At 47.7% G+C, this 4,770-nt stretch overlaps 1 protein-coding gene across 1 annotated transcript; it reads left to right on the forward strand.

Annotated features, from left to right (window-relative positions):
• The first annotated feature begins 396 nt into the window (after window positions 1-396).
• On the forward strand, window positions 397-3,129 carry LOC133929092 (pentatricopeptide repeat-containing protein At1g11900-like). Its single transcript, XM_062375691.1, has 2 exons — window positions 397-645; window positions 1,099-3,129. Exons 1-2 carry the CDS (start codon window positions 574-576, stop codon window positions 2,161-2,163), a joined length of 1,137 nt encoding a protein of 378 aa, XP_062231675.1. The 5' UTR covers window positions 397-573; the 3' UTR covers window positions 2,164-3,129.
• The last annotated feature ends 1,641 nt before the right edge of the window (window positions 3,130-4,770 follow it).

Genomic DNA, 4,770 nt, shown 5'->3' on the forward strand with positions numbered 1-4,770 from the left:
GAGCGAAATAGTGAGGTTTTCGCGCAACCGTTGCACAATGATTCAACAAAAATTGGCAATTTTCGCGCAACGGTTCGGTAAAAATATTTTCGAACAACTAATCTTTGAAAATAGAATTTGCACGGGACCAAACTGCAAAGTTTTTGCAGTTTCAATCATAAAAAATATTAAAGTTTTCGCAATTTCAATCATAGAAAATATTTTCTATAGTTAAATGAATGAAAAATCATTTTTTTCGCGAATCCAAGGAGCGAAAACAAAATTTAGCATAACCATATTTTTATAATTTCTCGAATTTGGGCAATATTTTTGAAATTGCCGTATAAAAAAGTAATATTAAAAAAATTATCGGTCTCACGACCTTTTCGCCGCCCCGCCCGCCACGACAACCCTCAGAAGCATTTCCGCAAACACCTGCCGTGCCCGTGCGAGCCGCCCCCAAAGCCTAAACCCCGAAAACCACAGAGCGGCGCGGATGCCCTCCCGCCGCCCGTCGTCGGATGGCCTCGGCGCAAGCAAGCGCGGCGGCACGAGGTAGAGAGAGAGAGCCTGTGCGACTCTTGTTCCATTCAGATGTGGCGGTTCCCCCCGGCCGTGGCGCTCCTCCGACGCTCGCTCGCCTCCTCCGCGCTCCTGCCCGCTCCGGTACGGTACCTCCCTTTCCCTGCTTCCCCTAGTTTCTTCCCTCCAAAATGAATTCTGTCGTGGTGCTTGGTTGACTCGGCCCCCGTCACGAATTTGAGCTCAACCCCATTTGAATCGCGGCTGCGCTTTAGCAATTGCAGTTGCAAGGTAAGCCTCGGAGGTTGTTGGCCTCAAGGCGCGTGATCCCGATCCCATGCTAGATTGCTATCCGTGAGGGTTTAATTGGTTATCTGCAATTCGGGATCAGCACGGGTTAAGATCGTTATGACCGAGAATTATTAGATTGCTCGCACCCAGTCTCAGTTCATTCGAGACTTCCGTCGGTATTCAGTACCTAATGCGAGGATTAGATGAACCTTTGAACTTGTTATTCGTTGAACATTGTTGTTGCATTGCATGTCTGGCATTTAAAATGGTGAATTGACCACATAAGTTCCTTGCATTTTCCTCCAGAGGTGTTTGATGGCTGCCTTGCTCCTGGAGGAACGGCCCATTACACACGTGAGTTCAGCCATGACTGTGCGGTACCTCCAACGGTGTTGTGCGGCTGATGGTGACGGGGATGAGGCCATTGAGGCCTTTAATCGGGATTGTTCGACCACCTCAGGCAATGGTGCTTCAGATGACCCAGCATGTACTGCTTATCTTGAGAAGCTCTGCAGATCTGGCAACCTCGCAGGTGCTGTTCGGATTCTGCGGCATTTGCGTGATGAGCAGATCCATGTTGATCTGCACACGTATAATATGTTACTGCAGCAAACAGCTGAAGCAAACAACTTTACTCTTTGTGCCAAGGTATTCAGGTGCTTGCTGCTTTCGAAAATTGCTCCGGATTTGACTTCATACATGAATGTTGCAAAGGCCCTCCAGAAGTTGGATAACTGTGAACTGATACTCAACTTCGTAAGGGAAATTTTAGAAATCACACATGACAGAGATTCTACAGTGATGAACCGCCTTATTTTTGCCACAGCTAAATATGGACACGTGGATAAAAGTTTGACCATATTTGAAGAGTTGAAGAAAGAACAGAGTAGCTTGGATGTCGTCACGTTCAACACTATTTTGAATGGGCTAGGGAAAGCTGGTCGGGTGGATCAAATGCTTCATGAGGTGAAGCTAATGGAAGAACTTGGCCATTCTCCTGACATTGTGACATACAATACAATAATAAACTGCCTGCGGAGGCTTGGTAGATTAGATCTGTGCAAAAGATTCACTGGAGAAATGCTTGAGAAGGGCATCACTCCAGATTTGAGAACATACACTGCTCTAGTTGATAGTTTTGGCCGGGCTGGCCTTATTACTGATGCCCTTGAAATGTTTGAGAAGATGAAACAGTCACATCAACCTTCAGTTTATGTGTATCGTGCACTAATCAGCGATTTGAAAAAGGCTGGGCAGTTTGAACTAGCAGAAAAGTTCTCTGAAGAGATGAATTCAAGTGCCTCAGATTTATTACGCCCTGAAGATTTCAAGCAAAAGAATAAGGGAAGAAGGTTCAGGAAAAACGGCTAAAAAGGCCCTGAGTGATTTTTGAGGCGTGAATATTCCCTTTTCCCACGCCATATGAGCATCCATAATTCCATACTGCTAGACATTTCGGGATAACTTGAAATATTTCAAATGATAAAAGCATGATGATTAGGAAGATATACAAGGATCTCGGGGCGATAGGAACTGTAGTCCTGAATGAAATATGGCTGGCTGCAGGATGCTTTTTATCTCTAGCAATGCATGAGAAGTATTTTCGAGATTCACCAAGGGCTGAGAAGACCTGGAAAGCTGTATCTGTGACTCATTGATCTCTACGTAACTTGTGCACGCACTCGAGTCGACAGAGAGCTGATGACCAACCGCGGGACTTCTTCGAGACATGTGACTATCATGCGAAACACATCTGCTTTGTGGGACTGTTGAAATTAGTGTTGTATTGCTCTGCGCTTCTGGATGTAGAACTGCAGCTTCTGTCATTCCTGTTCAGGGCCAAGGAAAATAAGTTGAATCCTGGGTCAGGAGTTTATATTTGTGAGTCGCTAGGCATGAAACATAGACATGGTTCTTTTGTTTTTTCGTTTCTTTTGCCATGCAGTCAGCAGCCAAAAAGTATCGAGTCGGGCTGCACTGGCTGATGCTGAACGGGATGTAGAACCGGTTCGCCGGAGTGGTGGCGAGATGCTCGCGACGGCACGATGTACGAGTGAGTCCGATAAGCTTAGTGTGGTGACTCACACACGAGGACAGTAAAACCAGGCGCCGAGCCATCGCTCTCCGGAGATCGAGCCCCCACAGACCAAAGCTCGGTACTTCTCCCTCGGCGGCGGCGGCGGGCTGGCGCCTGGAGCGGTCGTCAGGCATGCGCCCATATCTCCCTTTAGATTAGGGAATATGGAACTCCTACACTCCATGCGCCCATATCTCGCTTCAGGAGAACCTTCAATCCAACGTCTACAGCGGCGTAAGCTCGCCGGAGCTCCGCCGCCGCGAGGGCAGGGTAGTGAGGAAGGTGAAAAGGCCAGCGTAGTACAGAACTAAATAATGGAAGGGCATATCTACAAACATCCATCAACTGCAGCCGTCCCAACCGTCGATTCTATCGGCACGGCCTGATCCAACGGTTACGAGCGCTCTGTGATCAGAATTGTTTTCGGCAGCGCCTGGACCAAAATTTTGCACATGAACTTCTATTTTCGATCGCGATAAATAATCGGGATCCGTGATTTTGCAATTTACCCCTTGGTTTTGATTGTGATTAATAATCGCGATCCGGTATTTTGCACTTTACCCCTGTTATTTTAAAGTCTAGCGGTCATGTATATGGGTAGCGGTTGATAGCACTCTGTCTCTCCTCCTCCCGCGACCGGCCCGTTCGCCGGCCATCGTCGCCGCCCGACACGCTCAACACCGGGTGAAGGAGGTTTTTTCTTTTTGCAGATTAGGCCTCCTGCATTGGGTAGATGGATGGTTTGGCGCTCTCTCCCCTCCTCTCCCCCAGGCATGTTCGTACGCCGGCGCCCGGCGCCATCGTTGAACTGTCGTTCGGTGCATGGACGAGTCGTCGTCGTCGTCGTGACTTGGGCTTGTGGCAACGAGCCTGCAACTGCCGAGAACTTGGGCCCATGTTTGGTTTTCTGCAAAGCTACCATCGCCCATCTTGAAAAGGACCAGACGGAAGAAGAACGGACATCTGCATTCTGGAAGGGCCCGTTTGGTCGCCCATGGCTTGGTCTGGCTCGTATCCAGTGAGCCAGATTTATTTGAATCGGTCTGTATGCATGTGGTGCTATTTATTTGATTAGCTGTATGTGTTTGAGATTGTGTTTGATTGCTCGTATAAGTATATGTTATATGAGATTGAAATAAAAAAACAACTATTAACATATTGTTTATTTTGTATAAATACACTCTATAATACTTAATTTATTATATTAAAGTTTAATTTAATTTAAAATATACTAATATGAGTTAATATTCACTAATTATATGCTAATATCATCACGGTTGCAGTCTGGACGAAAAAACGGATTCGAAATCCGTTCCCGAAAACCGGGCTGCAACAGTGATTTTGCATCCGCTCTGACTCGCGTGCAGCCATGCAAACAGCTCGGTGCTGCATCGGAGATACCGGCTGATGCAGGCTACCAAACAGCCCCGAAGTGCTTCAGGCTAAGAAAATCCTCCATGCAATGGCCACTGCAGAAAAGTCCTTTCCGAAGAAGAAAAGCAAGGGCAGGAGCTCTCGCGATCATTCAGTCTAGCGAATTTCTCTGATAGCCAGGTTTCAGTCGGAGGAGAGAGACAGGTAGACGATGGCTAGTGCTATATATTCGGACGTGAATCAATGAATTGATCGACGGGGACACGTGGAAATGGTTTGGGCCTCAATGACACGATTCGGCCCACGATTATGACAAGAAAAAGACTCGACGGTGAGAGATGCTATGCCAAGGTTCGCCGGGTTGGAAATGTCGTACCGGCCTTTTGTTTCCCCGTCCAGAGAAGCGTCACTGCATCGCGCGCCTGACGGTACGTGTGCGGCAGAGTCGCAGATCGCACGAACTCGATAGCAGGAGGGAGACGTGTGACGCGATGTCAATGTTCTGGAACGGCGGCGCCGGAGGAAGC

Source organism: Phragmites australis, chromosome 9 (assembly GCF_958298935.1).
Source record: "Phragmites australis chromosome 9, lpPhrAust1.1, whole genome shotgun sequence".
NCBI lineage: Eukaryota > Viridiplantae > Streptophyta > Magnoliopsida > Poales > Poaceae > Phragmites > Phragmites australis.

What these genes read in the sequence shown, in the direction of transcription:
- LOC133929092 (XM_062375691.1), top strand. Translation starts at nt 574, where the DNA reads ATGTGGCGGTTCCCCCCGGCCGTGGCGCTCCTCCGACGCTCGCTCGCC. An exon ending in CCGCGCTCCTGCCCGCTCCG is followed by an intron (nt 646 to 1,098) that starts GTACGGTACCTC and finishes ATTTTCCTCCAG; the next exon opens with AGGTGTTTGATGGCTGCCTT.